This window comes from Ambystoma mexicanum, chromosome 10, assembly GCF_040938575.1.
Source record: "Ambystoma mexicanum isolate Mex_15411 chromosome 10, UKY_AmexF1_1, whole genome shotgun sequence".
Taxonomy (NCBI): Eukaryota; Metazoa; Chordata; class Amphibia; order Caudata; family Ambystomatidae; genus Ambystoma; species Ambystoma mexicanum.
In genome coordinates, this window is record NC_090932.1 from 1099307269 (window position 1) to 1099326829 (window position 19561).

General features: G+C 44.6%; 1 protein-coding gene across 1 annotated transcript in view; it reads left to right on the forward strand.

The window, feature by feature from the left end:
- Window positions 1-862: 862 nt before the first annotated feature.
- TCF7L1 (transcription factor 7 like 1) overlaps window positions 863-19561 on the forward strand; it is a 299707-nt gene continuing 281008 nt past the window's right edge. Inside the window, exons 1-3 of the mRNA XM_069618938.1 lie at window positions 863-1296; window positions 1515-1575; window positions 5230-5360. Coding sequence (XP_069475039.1) covers window positions 1111-1296; window positions 1515-1575; window positions 5230-5360 — 378 coding nt within the window. The 5' untranslated portion in view covers window positions 863-1110. The remainder of the gene's footprint in view (window positions 1297-1514; window positions 1576-5229; window positions 5361-19561) is intronic.

Below are 19561 nucleotides of genomic sequence, written 5' to 3' on the forward strand. Positions count from 1 at the left end.
CAAAAGAGAAACCAAGGTGCTTAATGACTTGTGGATTTGAGTGAAAATGCAAAAAAATCGAATCTTTCTCAGGGCGGAGTAGCAGAGACACAAGCATTTGGAAACTGCAGGATTCGGGCGCCGAGCTCCGAAGTAATCGGAGCGTCTTCGTGGAGGTGATTTTTTTCATTTCACTGTATTTATCAAGAGGGAAACAGAACTTCGACCGGACGAAACCAGTGCTGGGCATTCCAGAACAGAGAGAGAACGTAAAAAGGCAAAACTTTTTGGGGGGATTGCGTGCTTTGCAACCTTAACCCCACACCCGGGGGCTCTTTGAAACGCTACGAGGACGGCTTAAAAACAAATGTAAACTTTCATGTTGCTGTTCTTTGCTGGACTCGTTCATATCCCAATTTTCGTGGTTTCCCATGGTTGGGAACGGGAGGATTGCCAAGAAAAGAAATGTAAAGCCCGCTTGAGAGTGGAACACGATCGTAAATTCTGCCATGGCCCAATAGTGAGTTTTTTCTCGTGTCCTTTCTCCTTGTTTCGGATGGGGAATTAAAGTCTGAGGCATTTTGTTCTTTTTCATCTCATAATTGAAAAATCACGGTTCGGGGCGGGCTGTGAAAGCCGATCGCCTTTATTTTTATTTGTTTTAAATGCGTATGTTTCTCTCAAAAGGATTTGGAGACCTTGCTTTGTTTTGAACAGTTTTCCGAAAAGTGGATGCAAAAAGTGACATTTCAGCTATAGTGCTTGCTATAGCGAGGAAGCTGTCTGGGACTACTTTTCCTCTTCCTCACCGGAGGTCTGCCCACAGCGTTTACCTCACAAACATCCCCTCTCCCGTTATAACGCAAGAAATACGGGAGTGTGTAGACAATGAGGTTCGGTCGTCTTGGTTGAAAAAGCAGACTCAAGCGCCACACCGATACTGTGAAACTTTTTCCCAACCGGGACGGCGGAGGGATTTTGAGAACTTTTTCCCCTTCTGACAATTTTTTTTACTCCGAGATTGTTGTTGTTTTTTTTTTGGTGGGGACAAAAGTTTCCTTGTGGTTTTCCTCCGCTTTTATAATTGGGGGGAGGAAGTTAAGGGTCCCCGGCGGCGCCAGCACCGCCAAGATGCCGCAGCTCAATAGCGGCGGCGGGGACGACCTGGGGGCCAACGACGAGATGATTCCCTTCAAGGACGAGGGGGAGCAGGAAGAGAAGGCCTCGGAGCGGGTGTCGGCCGAGCGAGATCTGGACGACGTCAAGTCCTCACTAGTGAACGAGTCTGAAAACAACAGCAGCTCGTCCGACTCCGAGGTAATACCGCGCGAAAACGGTTACAGGAGGGGCAGGGGGGGGGGGCAACTGCCGCTGTCCAAGATGACGAAACCAGCTTGTGCGCCAGTCCATGGGGACGACAAGGGGGTGACGTCACCAGAAAACACTGACGTCATCGTGTGGATGGCATGTGTCCATCGTATGGCTTCGCGGTAACTAAACATAGTTTTCTTTCTCCCCGCACCCCTTTTTTGTAGGCGGAGAGGCGCCCCCAACCAAGGGAACACTTCGAAAAACCGCGAGACTACCTGGCCGAAGGTGAGACCTCACCCCCTGACGCATAAGGCGTGGTTTTGTATGACTGGTTGATGTGTGGTCCTGTTGGTTCTGTTTTGTGTGGCGGAGGGACGGTGTTGTGGTTTGAAGCACCTTTGGCAAAGCTACATGTCGGCCAACGTACTCATGCGGGCCCTGTTTTATTCTTTGCATTCTGGGATTTGTAGTTCTCAGAACCACCAGAATACAATGGCAGCTATCTCCCAAATCGCACACATTAGTATGCATAGTATTTTGAAGAGTCTACATTTTGAAGGCTTTCTCCTGCCTTTCAACAGTTTTAATTGCCATGAATGTTATGTGGGGAACGTTATAAGTTAATCTTGTTAAACGTAGCTGTTATGCTCGTTTTATAAAATCAATACATTCCAGACGATTTATTCCTTGCATTCTGGAACTTGTGTCGCTTTTTAGCATTACAAATGCATGCATGCCTGAAAGTGCCGCAGTGAAAGGTTAAAATAGGACTTGAGGAACTAATGCAACATTTGTGTGCAACTAACACGCTCTGGTATCAGGTAAAAGAGTTGGGTTATGACTGGTGGCGGTATTGGGATCTTGTCATGAAGAATTTCAACACATCTTTTATTGGTCTGTACAAGGGCAGTTATTGGGGTTCTAAAGGCAGGTCATTGAGTTTAGTTCTGATGGCCAATCTTGGTGGTTTATTGTTCCACATTTTGGATTTTTTGGTATTCTTGGCATTTAGGCAGGGTCGGTTTCTGGAGACTGTTCGATTGTGGGATTCGATAAGCCATTCTTATGATTAAACTTTGGGCCACGGTTCTTGGCAGTTGGAATTTAGGGATGGCTTTTGACTTTGGAGTTTGAAGGGCCTTTTTCGATTTTTTTTTTTTTTTTGTGGCTTTCGGGACCGTTTTTGGGGTACGGTCTTTGGGATTGCTGTTTTAGGAACTGATCTTCGAGTTTGGACACACATTCTTGTTACTGAAGTACCAACACATGTTTTTATAATAAATGAGCAACTTTTGGGATTTAATGGCTATTATATCAAATTAACATTTAAATGGTGGTTCCTGGCATTGGTTGAGTTCTTTCTGTTTTGGATTGGTGGTATGGCGGTTTCTTTATTTTAGTTTGAAATTAGTCAATTGTTGCCAGTGTATGTTTTTTTTTTCTGTTGCTTGCAAGGGGCACTACACCACTTTATGGCCATCTCTTAGTATTGAGGCTGGAGAGGGAAGGAAGGTAGAGCAGTGGAGATTTTAACAGTAGTTAATGCAGCTAGGCTTGCACAAAAACACCTGGATGTTCCTGCACTATGCAACCAACACAAAAAATCACATTACCGTTATATGTGAGCCAGTCGAGCCATAGGCTCTCAATGCCCCTCTGCCTGCAAATACCAAATGGTGTATAAAAGATTAAAATGTACCTCCAAGTTAGTTAATGAACCCCCGTATCTGGAATATCCTCTCACAATGCTTGTCCTGAACTTGATATCTTTCAGGGAGACACTAATAAGACAACTGGGGAGTAACCACCGCTGATATTGCTCAAAGGAGCACATTCTGCAGTAAACTTTCTACAAATGATCATAAACCTACCCCAGAGCAAGCACTGGTTTACCAAAACGTTTGCGCTTGGGAGTAAGGGGCTGAAGTTTGAGGGGTAGTTCTTGCAGTATGATTGAATAAGAGGGTAGTTATTGGTTCTTCTTGTTTTTGGAGTTTAGGGGTGGTTTGGGCAGTTGTCTTTTTTTTATTGTTGCAGGAGGCTTCAGAGTTTGTGCTTAGTATTTCTGGTTTTGGAGATGCTCGTAGTTGGGCATAGAGGTGTTTGGGTTAGCCTTTGTGAACGTTTCTTTGAATTTTGATTTTAGGAACACATTATTGAGTGGGCATTGAGTCTACAGGATTGCTTATGGCCATAAAATATGGGAGTTGGGTTGTTCTGGGATGGGTGACTTGTATGTGTGCACATTATAGAGTTCTCTGTGTTGTCGATTAGTAGACGATGGTTTGAGAGCATGTGGTGTTCGGTACCTACTGATGGTGTGGGTGTGTTATTGAAAATGTTAAATACTTGGATATAACACTTGGCCTATGGGGTGTGTTTTTGGGTAGTACTTGGATGATATTTGAGTTTAGTGTGCTTGTTGGTGTTTAGGGGTTGGTGGTTACAGCAGGTTTGACAAGCATTTCATGGGTTGTGGTGTAGAGGGTTAGAACGTGGGTAATATTTCCGTTATGTTTTCTGGATTTTCTTGGCCGATAAGATTCGTTGTTGGAGTTCATGGCACCTAATGTAATTTTCCATGGAGTTTTTGTATCCATTCTTTTGGGTGTATGAAAAAGTATTGCACATTTTTTAAGATGACTTTTACAGGTGTATGTCAGTTTGGGGTATTTTTAGTTTAGCTATGGACTTGTTAATAGGGGAGGGGTTATTTTGGTTTTATATATTCTTGAACATGTATTGATTGGATAACCATGACAGTCATTGTTTTTCATTGCTGATGAAAACTTATGGGATTGAGAAATAAACTCGTTATGTGGGGTATGTTTATTATTAGGTTAGGCTTAGATTTTAGTATATCTGATAATTGGACATTTGATAAACTCTTGTAATTTGGGTAGCTTGAGGGGGTGCTTTCTTGGTGTTTGTTTGGGAGTACATCACTTGGGATTTGAAGGGTAATAGTACATTTGAGCATGTCACTCTTTAAAAGGATGTGCTGGAGTGGCTCCTCTAATTAATGGTACGTAACTCATGGTGGATATGAGTTGTGGAAGTGGTAGTCCAATATGCATCTCTATGCATGATGTTTTAGGGCATTTTAGTGGTTTAGTCCTTTCTGTAAGATTCAGTTTCTGGGGATCGAGGGTAGTTTTTGGGTTTTTGGTGGGGGGGAGCTTGGTTGTGCTGTGATTGTTTTTGATGTGGCTAAGCAGCATCAGTTATGGTTGTTTTTTGAAGGGGAGCTTGGATGTTAAGCAGTGGCATTAATTCTTGTGAGTGAGGGTCATGTTGGTCTATTCTTTGGGTTGCGGGTGTGGTTTAGTATGACTTTGCGTGCAGTTTACTTTTGCTTTGGTGTTGTGACACGGAATGTTGTTGCTTGAGCAGAGGGTGCCAGTTATTCTGTTTAAATTCTTGGCTTTGGAGGGCAATGAATATTTCTGTATATTCACTCATGGGTATTGAGGTGAGGGATTGGTTTACTTACTCGAGGGTATGGGGCTATAATTCTTGGATGAGCTGAGTAATTTTCGTTTACTGTGCTATGGGTTTGGCTGTGGCTTGAAATGGTTCTTGGAAAGTATTGAATGTTTTGTTGAGCTGTAGATAAGTCTTTTGGGATGTTGTATACATATTTTGGTGGTGGGCTTAATGACCATGTTTTGGGCATTTCCTTGGGGTCGGCTGAAAAGGCGAAGACTCTTTGTAGTAGATGATCTCCTGTTGGTTGTTTGGATGCGTGTCACTGTTTTTCTGCATTGAGGCCTCGCAGACTGGGTTGATTTTGCGGCTCAGTACGCTGGTGTAGGGTATCCAGACAGGTATTTTATAAAAACAGATATTATGTTGACATATTTGATGCTTGCCTTTCTTGATCCTTTCAGCAGTACTGTACAATAACGTCCCTCTCTCTTTCATGTTGACCCATTGCAGCAGTTAGGCGGCAGCAGCAAGAGGCAGGATTTTTTAAGGGTCCTCATTATGCCGGCTACCCATTCTTGATGATCCCTGATCTTGGCAGCCACTACTTGCCCAACGGGGCCCTCTCCCCTGGGGCCCGCACGGTAAGTGCTTCTCAGGATGAGATTGTATGTGTTAAGGGAACGTTTTTGATCTTGGGCATTGCTTGAACCTTTTTTGCTGGGACAGAGCAGTGACCTTTTTGTTTGCTGTGCTTTTCTGTTTGCTGTCCCTTATTCTCTTGGGTCTATTGAGCTTTTATTTTAATACAGATGTCTGGACCGCTCAAGGGCTCTTGCAGAAACCTTGGGTTCTGCTCATTCCTCTCTCTGCAACTGTCACTTGTTTCTGATCGGTACTAGGCCCTTTTTCCCCCCTCTTATTCTTCCGCCCCATTGTCTTCTTTTCTGCAGTACTTGTAGGTCACTTCTGCAATGTTTGATCGTATCTCTAAAGATATTGGCGCACTGCGCAAACTGGCTTGGATTGTTACTGTTGTGAACTTCACGTGTGGCCAACACACGTCTGTCACTCTTGGGTTACTTGGGTTAATTTCAGGTACTACCAGCGTCTTCTGTCCCGTTGTTGCTCTAGCAGCTCTACTCCCTGGTCTCTGCCTCATAGTTTTAGGCTGAACGCCCGACCTCTGGTAGCCTTGGGGAGTAGGTTAGCGTTTCCAGGCCCCGCTTCCTCTATTCACAGCCGTTTTTCTCGGCAGTGGCCTATGGGGCCATTTGTTCAGGGCTTTTGTTTCTTCTTTGCTGGCTTTTTTTGCAATACGATCCAGTTCCCTCTCCTGTCCTCCCACCCATTTGTTGAGAAATGTGACATTTTGGTGATTTGTTAAGATGGCAGGAGGGCGAGGGGTGTGGCTGTCCGGAAACGTTTAACATCTTACTTTCGCAAAAGTTTTCTTATTTGGTATAGCTGAAGACTGAATCCTAGGAACTAATTCTAGGGAAAGAAACACTTGACAAATGCATTGGTGTTTAATTTGATTTTTGTTTGCTTTTCTTAAATCTAAGTCGTTTGGGTTGTGAAATAATACTGGGCTGAACAGGGGGCTTAAAGAGTTGATGTCCCCAAAATCGGCCATGAATGGATTTATTGTGTTTAAGTGAAATCTGAAAGTTCTTTTTCCAGCTCCTTACTGGGGGGCGGCCGAGAATTCTTTCACATCTGTGCCCAATTTTGTGCTGGGTTGGTTTCTAGCCTCCCGGCCAAGTAAAATAGTTTTACTGTCAGGGGGGACAAAAAGGGCATTGTTACCCAAGCAGCCTGGTGAAGCGATGCAGAGGGTTACTTAATATTATTGGAAAGATTAAAAAACAGAAATCTGGGCGCCTGCAGAAATGCATGCACACGACCCTCCCCCCGCCCCCCCAACCCCGCCAGTTTACAAGAATAATTGTAGCATTTGACTGTCGAGTATATTTTCCTGTCGTTCAAAATATATATTGGTTTGTACCCGATGAGGAATATGACGCTATGAAAAATAGATTGCGGAGGGACTCCCGAAAAGCAAGGTTGTTATTAAATGCACAATGTACCTGTCTTGTATGTTCAGGATGTGTATATTTGTGTGCGTACATTCTAAGAACACTATTGAATCGTGCATGACTAATTTCGTAAACGTGTGTTGAGCGTCCCGAAATGGTGCGTTTTATTTTTGACTGGGATTCTGTGTGTACAGTTGTTAGGAGCTTTACTGAACAAGCCAGAAATTGCCAGGTAGAGGACCATGATGGGTGGAGTGTTCTCGCCTATCAGCCTGTTATCACTGTGAAAGCACCCATGTAGTGACTGCGTGCCAGCGTACACCTTGTTCTGTAGTGTAATTGTTCCTCAGATATTAATGTTGTTTGGTCGCTGCCTCGTCTTTCCACGTGTCTGGAAAACCACTTGCAATTTCGCAAGACTTTAAAATGCTTGCCCTCCTTCTGCCGTGTGATAACTGTGTGAGATCATTTTTGAATTCGTCCTTTCTTGTTTGGGCCCTGTTTATGTATGTATGTATGTATGTGTGTGGGGTGTGGGGACGTGTATTTGTGCGATTTGTATCCAGACAGTGGCGAGGCTTCATACCCATGCAATTAATCAGCATCCACCGCAGAGTACGCGCCTCATTTTGTGGAAAATTGTATGTTCATTGTTAATGTCCAGTTTGCCCACTGCGCAGTTGTCTGGGTCGTTTGAGCGGTTCTTTGTGACTATATGTCCAGATGGAAAATTGGTGGGCATAGACTAAAGTGACGTTTTGGTCCTGGTTGGTGATGTCCATTTCGGGGGGTGCTGTGCCCACAGTTTTCATCATGTGTGACTGATTAAATACCACCCCTTTTTAATAATTTCTAATAATTACATTTCCCCTTCCTAAACACTTCCATTGTTAGCAGATAAGGTAACGGAGTCACGGGGAGGGATATTGTGAGAATATCGCTGTTTGTTCGAGGATCGGAATTTGTGCACCATGGGGCAGGCGTGCTACGAGATATTCTAATGTTTTACACGCAAACAACGCGCAGCTTGGGACAGCTCCTTGAGGAGTTGCATAGGTTGTTGCGCATGAGGTGGACATCCATGGGGTGAGATGCACTCAACGATTTACCCAATGCAGTGAACTATTTTAGTTAAAATGTGGGTATCCCTTCTTCCCTGGGTTGCCACCCCACTCCTGCCCTCTCCCTTGAATTGCTAATGCAGCATTTTCCTTATGTTCCTGATGAAGACCTGCCCGTGCCCGCCCCCCCCCCCTTTCGCGCCGTGTACTCTCATCTGTTGGCATGCGTTTTGTTTTTCTTAAACTGTAAGATGGCTCGTGTGGTTACTTTTCTTACTGTTGGGGCATTGGCTTGTGTTATGGAGCACCTCGAGAGAACTCTGGGTTTAAGTGCTGTTTAAAATATGTGTTTTTATTAATACTATCCTTGTAGCAGCAGTAGTTCTCTTAGGGTCTGAGGTGGTCACTGCTTCTTGATCAGCTTATGTTATTCACGCTTTCACACACATTGGCGTGGAGTTTTGCCTATGAAGTTAAGTCGTAATTCGAAGCGATTTACTGGAACGTCTGAGTGACGTGCGCTGTTCGGCTTCCAAAAACAGTCAAGGGCATTTTTACGAATTGTGTTCGCCTGCACAGAAGCCCGGTGACTTGGTTCTTAAGTTTTTAAAACTCCTGTAGCCATCCGTACTCAATCTAATTGCAAAGTAGTTTGTAGAAAGGCTAATGATCATGGTGGGCTAATTTGCACGTTTATAAAAAAAAAGAGGGATCATAATTTCTCCTCCTTTTTTTTGTTTGCCTCCTTTCTTATTTAAAGTGTAGCGTTAGACGTTTGTTAAAGCTGTTAATGGGTTTACATTGTCTGTCCTGCATTGGTATTTAAAGGAGTGATTAAGGAAATTGAGCAGGGAGTGCAAATGAGAGCAAATTGAATCCCCCTTGGACACAAAGTAATGTCTCCGCTACTAAAATCCCAGCTCTGCAAATGAGACTGCCCGGGGGCTATTGTGGGCTGTTTGCAGGACGCCATGGCTCCTGAGCCCCCCACTGTGCCCTCGGGCTTATCCCCAAACAGGAATGCCAGGCAACCTTCGCTTGCGAAGGGGACACACCTTATCCATTCTTGAATGGATTTACAATGTCCCCCCCATAACCCCGCCCAAAAAATAATCTCATCTTGGAGTTTCTGCCTTTAGTAAAGGAGGACTGCACATGTTCTGCTTGAGCTGGTTTTAATAATGGCTGTAATTAGGAAGTCTGAAGCTGTGTGTGCTTTGCTTCAAGCAACTGTAGCTGCGTGTGCTTGTGGCACAGTTCAACCGTGAGTGAGTGTGGCTTTTTGGGTAGTGTACACTACAAACGGAATCTCCTCATGGTTGAGCTACCTAGCTTAAAGGGTGGTGAAGTAATTTGGCCAATATGACGCAGTGCGGTGAGCGGTAGTAGCAGGACGCAGACGGCGGGTCTTCTGGTTCAGCAGTTTCCATTATACCACATTTCCACCCTGCTCTCTCTGGTACAGCAGAGCCATGTATATGGGGCTTCTCTACAACCATCGCTAATTTAACGTTCTATTGAAAAGAGCGCTCAAAGCTTCTTTCTGTACACCTACGTTCTTTGTACATGCCCATTTGTACGTCGCGGTTATGTGTCATACAAATAAAGTTATAGGTGGGAGGCCGCAGCGTCCCTGCCGTTTATGATGTTTTTTAATGGTGTTTTGATTATAAAGCCATTACATAAGAAGCTGTTCTCAGGCTCTGTGTTAGCACTGCCCCTCAACGAGCAGAGACTCTCTTCTGATAGGCTTAAAGCGTCTTGTTCTCGTGAACCCCATGCAGATGGCGATTCGTCGATCTTTCCTGTCTCAGAGATTCCGAACGTTTTCAGAAAGCAATCCCTGTTTTGGTTGTGAACAATCTCGATGGCTAAGTGCCACTTGGGCTTTCTGGTGTGTGAACACCATATGTCCCCCCTCCTTTTCTGCTTGTATCACATGGCAGGAAGTGCTTCCCTTTCGCGTGTTCACAGCGTTCCAGCACCCCTTGCCCTCTAAAAATCTGCAAACCCCATCTCACTTTTATACAGGCAGTCGCATGCCTCAAAATTTGCACTCGTCTTTCTGTGGCCATTGACGAGTGATAATTGACTCTTAGCGAGTAAGAAATGGCGTGCTTTGTGCATGTAGAGAATTAAGGGACCAAGTAACTTTCTATGCCTCACTACTAGCTTGCAAATTTAAATATTTTCCTCTGGCGAGTGGTATTTGCAAAAATAAAGCCTCATCCTTTCTGTTCTTGGCAGATAAATTTCATCATGTGTAAGGCTGCGACCCGATAATTTGCAAGGGATAAACCACTCTGGGGATCTATTTTCGGGTCCGAGCGTGATTTAGTTGATTGCAGCAGGCATGAGCTCCTTTATAAAGTGGTCAGATTTTCGACTGTTAAATAATTATGGAGTCCAGCAAAAATATTTTGCAATGTATGCGTAAAGCCATTGCATGTGCTAAAATACCCCTTGGAATGTGTGTATGATATTTATTAAGTGCAAACCTCTGTGGGAAGCATTGGAGGACAGAACATCAGGGATATGCCGTGGGTTGCGGAGAGCTTACATGTGCTGGGATGTGAACTTGGAGTAAGGGAGGGGGATCTAGATGGGGGGAGTAGAGTTGAGTGGAGCCATGTTGGATTATCGAGGTGTCCTCTGAATAGTAGTTTCTTTAGATTTTTTGTGAAGTGTAGGCTTTGTGGGGGTGGGGGGAGTCTTTGCTGCATTGGGAACTTGTGCCAGTGACCGGGTGTGCAGCAGGAACAAGACAGTTTCCTGTTTTCCCCCCTTTTTACAGTTCTTGGTTTCCACCCTCAGTGTCTTGGCTTCTGGTGGTCTACTGGCCCCTGGAGATGGAGGGTTTCTCAGCCAGGTAGAGTGGTGTTTTGCTTGTGATATCAAGTTAGTATAAAAATCATTTATACTGTGCTCCTCCCCACCATATGGGTCTTGCAGCGCCAAAGCTTGTCTAAAGTGGCAAACTGCACCCCTGCCACGGGGTGAGCTAGACGTAGACTGGGGCAAAAAGGATAGGCAGAGTTGAAAGGAGGAGACAAGAAGGTAGGATACCAATGAACAGACAAAAGGAGCGCGAGCGAGAAATAGCGGGGGATGCAAATTGGTTTTAGCAGTAAAGTAACAGGAAATACCAAATTTTAGACACACTTTTCTTCTACGTTGCAGAGCAATCTGTAATTTTCACATCTCACATCATTTTTACCCGTATGATTGTTTTTTGATGCTTCTGCTGTGGGTAAGCACATGGGTAAAAGTTTCAAGGTGCAAGATACTAGCCAATGCTACAAACCTTTTAACGTTGGGTTGGGTGATGTAATCGCCATCTTTTATTTGTTTTATATCTGTTTGTACTATTTTATCCTGTGTGGTGAATCTCTTTATGGCGTTCTAGCCGAAATAAAGATATTGGATGCATTGTTGTGAAAAATGAAATAACCACCGAGCACAATGTGCATTGTGATCCAAGCATACATCCATTTTATCTTATTTAGTCAAATTTAAAGATCTGTGGTAATTCTTAGTTTCCTAAAATGCTCTTTGAGTTTATGTAGAGAAGCCTTTAACCCTCACTGGTGTGTTTTCCCCTCTTTAGTATGCATATGTTTTCAAAGTGTACAATAGGACAATAGCCAGGTTGTCCATTCGGAATGATAACCTTTACATTTTGGGTAAACGGTGAGAGGGAAAGAGAAAGAAAGGTAGATGGTGTTGCAATACACTGAATTTAGGTGCACTTTAACCAATAAACACAATAATAAAACAATACAAAAATAAATAACCAATATTGAATTTAGGTGCATCTTTGAGTATACCCAGGGAGTTTAACTTAACAGCATGTTGGCGTATAGCTAATAGGTTGAATAGGGTACTGCTGCCCTTTGAATCTTGCAACTGTTTGCCATTGATGTAAACCCTGCTACCCTTGAATTCTTCCACTGTGTTGATAGCTGGCTGCGGTCCAAAGTTGCCACTTCTTTGAATCCTGCTCTCAGAGGCCTGACACTGTTGGATCCTGCCGCTCTTTGAAACTTTGCCACTCTATTGAATCTAGCTGTGCCCGAAAGCTTAAAACTGCACTAAAACCTGCTGCTCTTTGAAGTTGCCACTGTTTAAATCCCGCAGCCCCTTGAATTTTTCTACTGCCGGGAAGATAGCTGCCCTGTGAAGTCGGCTGCTGTTTTAAGTCCTGCTGCGCTCTGCTGTTGCTTTGAATACTATTGCCCTTTGAACTTTGCAATTGGGTAGTAGGATGGCTCTGCTCTGAAAGTTTGCCACTGTTGGAATCCTGCTGCCTTTGAATCTTGCCACTGGGTTGAAAGCTAATTGTACACTGTACTAACCACCCTGGCTCCTTGCTCCTCTCCTGCATAACGCTCAAGTGCCACTCGCATCCATAAGGGCCAGCCACACTACTCACAAAAACACACAAACCACACACCCTCCACAAGAACAAACCATGGCAAACCACCCAGACACTGGACCTTACCCATCCCGACACAAAAAGCCCAGTGCACACAATCCAAGCATGCACAGACATCAGTTTCTCCCGGTTCTGCAAGCATCAACAGAAGAGCACAACCTATATCCTATCCCTCTTCCCTCATTAATTTACCCCACCCACTTTCTTACAGAGCCAGGTGAGCTCCAGTAGACCATGAAAATGGCAGCAGTGCGTGGTATAAATCAACATGACATCACACTAGCAGGGATCGAAATTGGATTTGATGACCAGGAGCAAAAAGCAGCTCCTGGGTATCAGGCATAACCAGTTAGGCAGGAGCTACTGCTGGGGAACCGGGAGCCACTACATAGTACTCAGCAAATCTAACCTTGTGCAAGATGTAAACTCTTAACTTTTTCTGTCCATTTTATATGATCTGATATGGTCAAAAGGTCCCTTGGGTGTGTGCTTTATTCTCCTTATACATTACCAAACGTACACAGTTAATATTACATAGCTAAGTTTGTATGGCACCACTTGCCACAGGAGTCAAAAGTAGCTCCTGGTGGCGGTTGGCTTAAAGCTAACCAAACTCCCCATGGCTATAACCAGGAGCTAAATAGCTCCCAGCTCCTGACAATTTCGAGCCCTGCATTGGGTACAGCTAGTTATTTTTAGCATAACCCGTGTAAATAGCAAACCCATCCCCCAAAAATATAAAACTTTTTATAATTAATTGAAAACATTTCTCACCCACAGTTCCAATTCTCATACTGGAAAAACAATGCAACGTGGGATAATGCAGTAGCGTCCCCTTCCCGCACCTAAGGTTCACCTCTGGGCTGAGAGACAATTTGAATCTCCCCAGAGTCACCCAACTGTCTCCTCAAACCTACTCTATCAGTTGAGCGCTGAAAGGTCACTTTGACCAGTTGCCACCGTCTCACAAGCAAGTGCAAAGCGGAGTAAACATTAAAAAGCATTAATGGGAAAACATTTTGGCAAAAAAATGTTGTACAATCACTGCCACAGCACTAATTAGTTTACCGGATAACAACACTCCCCATATATTGGTGTTGGGTATCACAACGTTACCCTGTCCCTTCTGGGGCCGTTGGCTTTGCTGGCATTTTATAATGTTCCCATTTCGAGGCGCCATGAGACCCTAAGCACACCCACTTCAGGTGCTGCTAAGCCCAGAAGCCCCTTGCTGCCTAATCATGTTGCCCACCGGTTTCTACAGGTCACGCTCTAGATCAGCTTTGTGATCATTTCTGTGCTCCATTTTTTTTTTTTTTTTCTCAACAACAACTTGGAACTATGACCGGCTAATATTGAATTAAGGAGTCGAAGGCCCTGCTTGGCTAAAGCCTGTTGAAGAGCTGTGGTAAAATCCTTATCACAGTGATTACAGTAAGTCACCCCAAATCTGCACACGCCTGATTATGAAATAGTGAAAGATCACTCCAGTTGCTAAGTATTGCAGTGATCCAACAAGTTTGGCTCTGAAAAGGTGGCATAATGTAAACCTAGGGTTCACTTAAAGTATGCTGACTCTTCACCCGCCATGTCCGAAAGATCCGAGTGCTTCCTTGAACGACATGCTATTTGTGTGTTCTCTGCAGCACTCAATATGGTCTACTCCATGTTTGTGAAAGCCACAACTGGCTGCTGATTTCAACGTTTCTATCTATTACTTTAGGGCAGGAGGAACCTTCTCTAGTCTGCAAACTTCCGATCACTTACAGAAAAAAACTCACCCTCCCCATGTATGCTTTTGTGCGTGTTTTCTTTTCTTTTGATATATACTACTAAACAAAAAGGCAAACGGTATGGTTGAATAGAAAAAAAACTTGGCACCCAGTGGGCAATCTCCAGCACCTGGAGGTCTCTGATCTGCTAAAGATTTTTATTTAATGACCATTTTTTGGGAAGCACAGCTCAATTAAACAAACTGCTTTTATCGTCTCCCTTCTTATATACTGCTTCCATTAAAATAAATCATTTTTTTTTTTTTTTAGAGAAATCTCATTGTATATCTGCGGTCAGAACATGAAACGGAGTATTTATTCTCGCTGTTGCTGGAGGGAGGGGAAAATGGCCACTACTCAACTGAAATTGCTCTTAACCATGTTTGTTTCTTCCACCCCCTAAGCTTGCCACACCAAACTGTACACCAGTCTATTTCAACTTTCTGTAGACACTCTTCACCGCCCTAATCCAGGAATTCAGAACTTTGCTCTCACTTGGGTTGTTTTCTCCCCATTGGACCAATCCTTTTCCATCTCCAGGAACATTCTCTTTTGCTGCCACTCCCCCCCCAACCCGTTGGAGTTCCTCAGGGCACTCTCCTTGGCCTAATCTTATTTACCCACTATACTTCCTTAGGCAAAGTCCTTGTCTGATTTCTCCTATAATCCTTTTGCCGATGATACACAAATAATTTTCTCCTTTCTACTCCTGAACACTCCAAAAAATCTCACTGCCTCTTGGCCATCTGTCACTGGATGGTCCTTCAATCCCTAATGTTCAACTCCTCTAAAACTCATATCTCCCTGCACTTTATGCTCCTTCTGTTCTCCCCTCTCCTTCTTCCCTTGCCTTCTCTCCACGTCCCCTAAGTCTTACTTCTCTGGGTCCTCCATCAATTCATAATATAGACTTTCACTGCAGCCAGGCTCAGCCTACTTAATGTTTGGAAATATGCCCCCACTCCTAACTTTGCATTCAAGTAAATGCCTTAGAGATTCAAATACTCCCTCTGCCCATATTCTCCTTGATCTTTCCTCTGCCCTCGACGCTGTCAATCACTCCATCTTCATAAATCGACTCTGTTATACCCTTGGCATCACAGACCGGACACTGGACTGGTCGTCCTGTTTCCTCTCAAACTGGCTATCTCAAGTGCAACTGGGCCCCTTTATCTCCTCTACCTCATTTTGACTTGCAATGTCCCTCAGGGTTCTAGCCTCTCGCCCTGGCTTTTTTCAATATTTACCATGCCCCCCTGGCCCACTTGATTTCCACCTTCTCTCCTCATTTCCAATGTTATGCTGATGACACACAACTCTCCTTCAAGCTTCCCTCCTCCTCCTCCTTCCACTCTCATTCCCGAATGTCTGACTGCTATCCAGGCATGGCACGCTGCTAATGATCTTTGCCTTAATGCCAGAAAGACCGAGATCCTTCTCATTGGGACCCCTCCTTCCCCCCCTTCACTCTGGCCGTCCTCCTTGGGCCCCCTCCCCTCACCCTAGTATGAGGCAAAAAACCTGTGTCATATCGCTGGCCCTGCCAAGACGGCCCACTTTCAGCTTCACCTCCTCAGAGGCATTCCCCCTTTCCTCGCCTTCCTCCAGAAACTCAATGTCTCCAGAGCTCTGGTTATCTCAAGGCTTTAATGTAACCGCATCTTCCTTAACCTACCTCTCTCACCGCCCTCTTCAACTAATCCAGAATAGGACTGCAAGACTTCTCCTTGGCCTCAAGCCCAGGGACCTCACCTCTCCAGCCCTAAAATCTCTACTGGCTCCCGGTGGTCGCAAGGATCAAATTCAAGACCCTGTGCATCATCAAGGCTTTCTGGGGCCTGGGACCCCGATATATCCAACTCTCTCTCCCTAAATACCCTCCTACTAGCTTCCTTTGGTCCTCTATCTCCAACTCTCTGCAGATCAGACATTTCTCCAAGCAGAGAGTGGGAGGGGGGTAGATCTTTCTTCGGCAGGAACCTCCCTCCGGAACAGCCTCCCTGCCCTTCTCTGACTAGAGCCGGCTCTCCTTAAATTCTGGAAGCTCCTCAAGACCTTCCTCTTCCTTCATCTCCCCCTCCCACTGCCGCTGCAACTGATTGCCTGTTTCCCTTATAAGTCTTCTGTCAGGTCCCCCCATGACCATTCTTCCCCTTCATCCCCTCCTACCTGCACTTGCCCTCGGGCATACTTCCCTGTCAAGCCTATTAAGGCTGGTCCACCCCTTCCCTCAGACTATTTCCCGTCCCCTTCTTCCCCCTGGCACTTGCCCTCTCAGGCTCCCCTTATCACTTGCACAGCCCCTGGGCACCCTACTCCCTGCACTTCTCCCTCTTCCACCGCTCCCTATCACACCCCCTGACCCCCCCCGTGCACTTCTTTATACTGCACTTGCACAATCTGAATATCACATGGCCTAGTAGGACCGTTACTGTAGTTTTTCTCCGTCCCCCCCCCCCAACCCAACTCCCCCTCTTTTGTCTTGTGGCGCCTGGAAACACTTCCTGCTGTATAGGCACCATACAAAATATGAATAAAATTAAAATAAATAAATCACTTTTTGTACTCTGTCACCTTGACTGCTGCCTCGGCCTAATACTGGGCCTCCTCCTCTCAACATTCACGCTTTAAAATCGGCACTGAAACGCCATCTCCATCTCCTCTACAGGCTAATCCCTCAATAACCTCATAACTTCAATCCATATTGTGGTACTACCCTAATCCCTCACCCCACTGTATAGCACCAGCCTACTTGCATGCATGTCTCGGGTTTATTTTTCACCTTTCCCGATCATCTATTGTTTCAGCTCTGTGCTATCACCTTCATAGACCACTGTGGCCCTGGCAGTCCTGTCTAACGTATGGCTTCTTGTAGGTGTTCTGTTAGACGCAGAATGCTCTTTTCAACAATTACAAATAAAGTCTGGGTATCTCTGGGAGAAAGGCTCAATGTGATGTACAGCTAATAACCCCAGCACGACATAAGTGCTTCTTTGGCAATCCCCAGGCCTTGGTGCCTTTATGTGTGCAGTGTGACAGCTTTCAAACAAAGTCACATTCAGCCTTTTACAAACTACATTCAATGTATTTTTTCAGTCCGTGTTTAAAATGATTCCAAGCCAAGTGGGATACACGTGCTTCCCAAAAACAATGCATTTATGCATGCTGACCGGAGATTCGGACACATTTCCACCATTCAGTATCTCACGGTTCCATTTGCTTGTTCTCCAGCAATTGAAATGCCACTAAAATCGGTGCACACAGACTTAATGGTAAGGAAAAAAACGTTGCTTACAGAGACAGGACAAATACGCTTGTTATGTTATTAGAATTTACATGCTTGAAGGGGACGAGGGGAACAGACGTTTACAGAAAGGTTTGATAACCGTAATGATTAAAAAGACACCCAAGTCTTAACAAAAGTGACAGATTTGGGTTTGTCCTGAAGAGGTAGTTATGCAGTGGGCTTTTGCTTTGGATCCTCTGACTTTGATTTTCTCCTGTGTTTGTTTGGAAATTTCAGTTTAACACAGGCTATGTCTTCTTGTAATTAGAGGTTTTTGCACTTTAAAGTATCTAGATAAAATAAAATGCTCTTACCGATACACGTTTCAATACCAGAACTCGTTTGTGAGAGGCCTTCATTTCATAATGCTCCTCTTGTTGTTCTGCTTGTGTTTGTTTGAATTGAGTCAGCGCTCACTAAAGGGAAGGATAACTGCCTTATTATACAAGATTTATTGTGCTGGTACTATTTTATATTTGTAAATCATTAAATGTTTTACCATGGTCATTCTGGTGGGTCGTGTAATGAGCTAGGTCTGAAAGTCATGTCATTAGTTTCTACATCCAAACTACAGTAGTACTCTGGGTTTGTGATCCTGGCCGAGTCTCTTTTGTCTCCTCGCGGTGACACTGCTGAATGGGATTTCAGAATTTGGTGTAGCAGGCCAGCTCTGTTGCTGTGACCACAATTTCTATAAGAGTATATTTGTTCAACCAACTTGTTGATAATATTCCTGTGGCCAGCTGAAGACATGGTCCCACTTGGCAGGTAGCCTGAAAACATTGCCTTGGATAGAGGAGGAGAGTCCAAGAGCAGAAACGGAACATGACTGTACTTAGCATGGTATTGCCACTGTTCCTGAATCTTTCACCTCAAAGTATATTTTACAACGATATTTGATACAAGACTATGTGCTCTTATACCACAGTTCAGAAATGTTTCCCTTTGAACATCAGCTACTTGGGCTGGCAAGTGGAAATTGTAAGAAGATTGATTTCTTGCTGCAAATAGGTCTTGTGCGGCGTGGACCCACTGGGAAGTTCTCCGCCTTAGGAAAGCCTGCAAGGTCAAGTTCTGCCTTTTCTTTCCCTGTGGCCCCAGATAATCCCTGCAATGCCCAATTTGTGTTTTTGGTCACAAGAGGCAGTGGCCTTAAATGGAGGCTTCCACTCTGTGTCCTCCTTGCTCAGTTTGCACTCTTCCCCTGTCCCCCGACTGCCCTGTCCTGCCCCTTTCCTCCCCGCCGGATGAATGTTGTACGTTTCAGAGGCACATCTTGGAGGCCCGGATTACAGAGGAGGGCCTCGTTCAAGTCAAATATTTTTGGTTTGGCTGTGTGAGATTGCAACTCCCTCAATAAATTATGATCTCGCCAGGAAGGGAGTAACTTTTCCATTCCTGATTGTGGCCTACCAGGGTTGGAGTGACATGGTCCCTTTGGGCAGGAGGTGTGTGAGAGATTTGCTTCTGACCAAGCTTTCCTTGATATTGAATATGTTCCCAAGACTGTCATTACTTGGTCCCAGATGATCCTGTAGAAGGATTGGTGTAAACTGGGAAAGGAGAAGGCTCACCATGCCTCTGTCAGGAAACTTAATATTGAAATGGACTTTTAGAAATTGGAAGCCTCCACCAAAGTTTCATAAAAGGGAACATGGACCTGCTAATTGAGGATATTAAGACTTTGCTCTGGTGGGGTTTGGAGGGTACGAATTAGCAATATTATATTTGTCTTTTGGAAGAGTGATAGCAGTGTGGGTCAGAGTAATCTAAAGTTACAAGTGTCGCTGTTGACAAAAAATGTAAAAATGGGTTTCACTGGCTAGGTGGTATGCCTACTGGCACCATTTACTCATCACTAATGGTCTGTATTGGGACAAAAGGGGGAGACTTGTCTGAGCTACATACATTCTGGATACTTGAGCTTGGAATCCTGCCTTGATCGCTGGATGGGGAGGGCACAGAGAAAGATTAAGAAAGCAGCACCCCTGAATGCAGAATTGATAGTATGTCACAGTGAATCTGTTGCAGCCTGCTCAGTCGCCTAGCAGGGACTGAAGCATTGTGTATTCATGGAAAAATATGTTGATGTTTGGTTTTCTGATTTGAAACCTGTTGTCATGAATACATACGTCCAGTGCCTATTCCTAAAAGTGACATTCATTTCGATGGTTTTCTTTGAGTTCATTAGTCAGGGTGGGGTGATGTTCTTGGATGACTTTGTTTCTTTACATTAAACAGGCCAGGGTTTT